Source organism: Olea europaea, chromosome 20, assembly GCF_002742605.1.
Source record: "Olea europaea var. sylvestris chromosome 20, O_europaea_v1, whole genome shotgun sequence".
Classification (NCBI taxonomy): Eukaryota; Viridiplantae; Streptophyta; class Magnoliopsida; order Lamiales; family Oleaceae; genus Olea; species Olea europaea.
Window position 1 is genome coordinate 1,947,737 of NC_036256.1, and position 982 is coordinate 1,948,718.

General features: G+C 36.5%; 1 protein-coding gene across 2 annotated transcripts in view; it reads right to left on the bottom strand.

Moving 5' to 3' along the window:
* Nucleotides 1-322: 322 nt before the first annotated feature.
* LOC111369373 (putative receptor protein kinase ZmPK1) overlaps nucleotides 323-982 on the bottom strand; it is a 3,737-nt gene continuing 3,077 nt past the window's right edge. The window contains exon 2 of one of the 2 annotated variants that reach the window (XM_022990860.1): nucleotides 323-905. In XM_022990860.1, coding sequence (XP_022846628.1) covers nucleotides 534-905 — 372 coding nt within the window. In that variant the 3' untranslated portion in view covers nucleotides 323-533. The remainder of the gene's footprint in view (nucleotides 906-982) is intronic. The other variant, XM_022990861.1, reaches the window with a different exon arrangement.

The window sequence follows — 982 nt, forward strand, 5'->3', positions numbered from 1 at the left end:
GGGAGAAACAAGATAAGTCAGCTTTCCGAGGAAGATACTTTGTGGAAAGAATTGTCATGATAAAACAACATACATACTACTAGAATAAAACAATGAAATAGTACAAAATACTCAAACCAAAATCCCCCACAAAAGTATATCTCAGAAACTGGGATGGAATTTCTATATATAGCAGAACAAGGAGATTGACCAACTGTTTCAGTAAATTCGACGCACAAAATACCTAAATGCCTTAATATTTTGACAAAGTTGCAATTCATAGTAGAAATTTAATTTAAACTTTTCAAATATTAAGATTGAAAATTTAGTATTGAATAGTAACAACTTGAATAGGTACTTTCTTCTCATTCGACAGTAAATGTGTATGAGGGCTCACACCTACTTAAAAACAACAAGCATATATTCTCACTTTAAGGACTTGTAATATCAATCAAAAATACAAAGCAGATTAGAGCTTGGAATAGCTCTTCATTTTTCTTATTTGCCAAGACTCACTATTCTAATAGCATTTGCAGAAATGAAAAAGTGGAAGACTAATATATCAATTCCAGTTTGTCTATAATTTTGAGTTCTGTTTCATCGTCGCATTCCATGAGCATTTGGACGACTGAAGCCATTGTTAGCCGCTTGCTTCTGTCTTCCTCTACACAAGAAAGCCCTACTTGAATCAGTGTTGCTGCCTGTTTTCTGCTAAACTTCCCTTCCAATCTTGGATCCACTATGCTCTCTACCCAAGATGAGTTTCCACACTGAGCTTTTTCCTTCACTGTCCTGCTCAGATTTTTAAGAGGAGTTTCATGATCTTGAGCATCATCTACCACCCAATTTGAGAGCTTAACTCCCTTTATGATCTCCAGGACTACAACTCCATATCCATAGACGTCAACTTTTGCAGTGATAGGGTGGTTCAGTGCCCAATCCGGAGCCATATAGCCTTTTGTCCCTCTTATTCTTGTAATTTCTGAACCAAGGCCATCTCTCC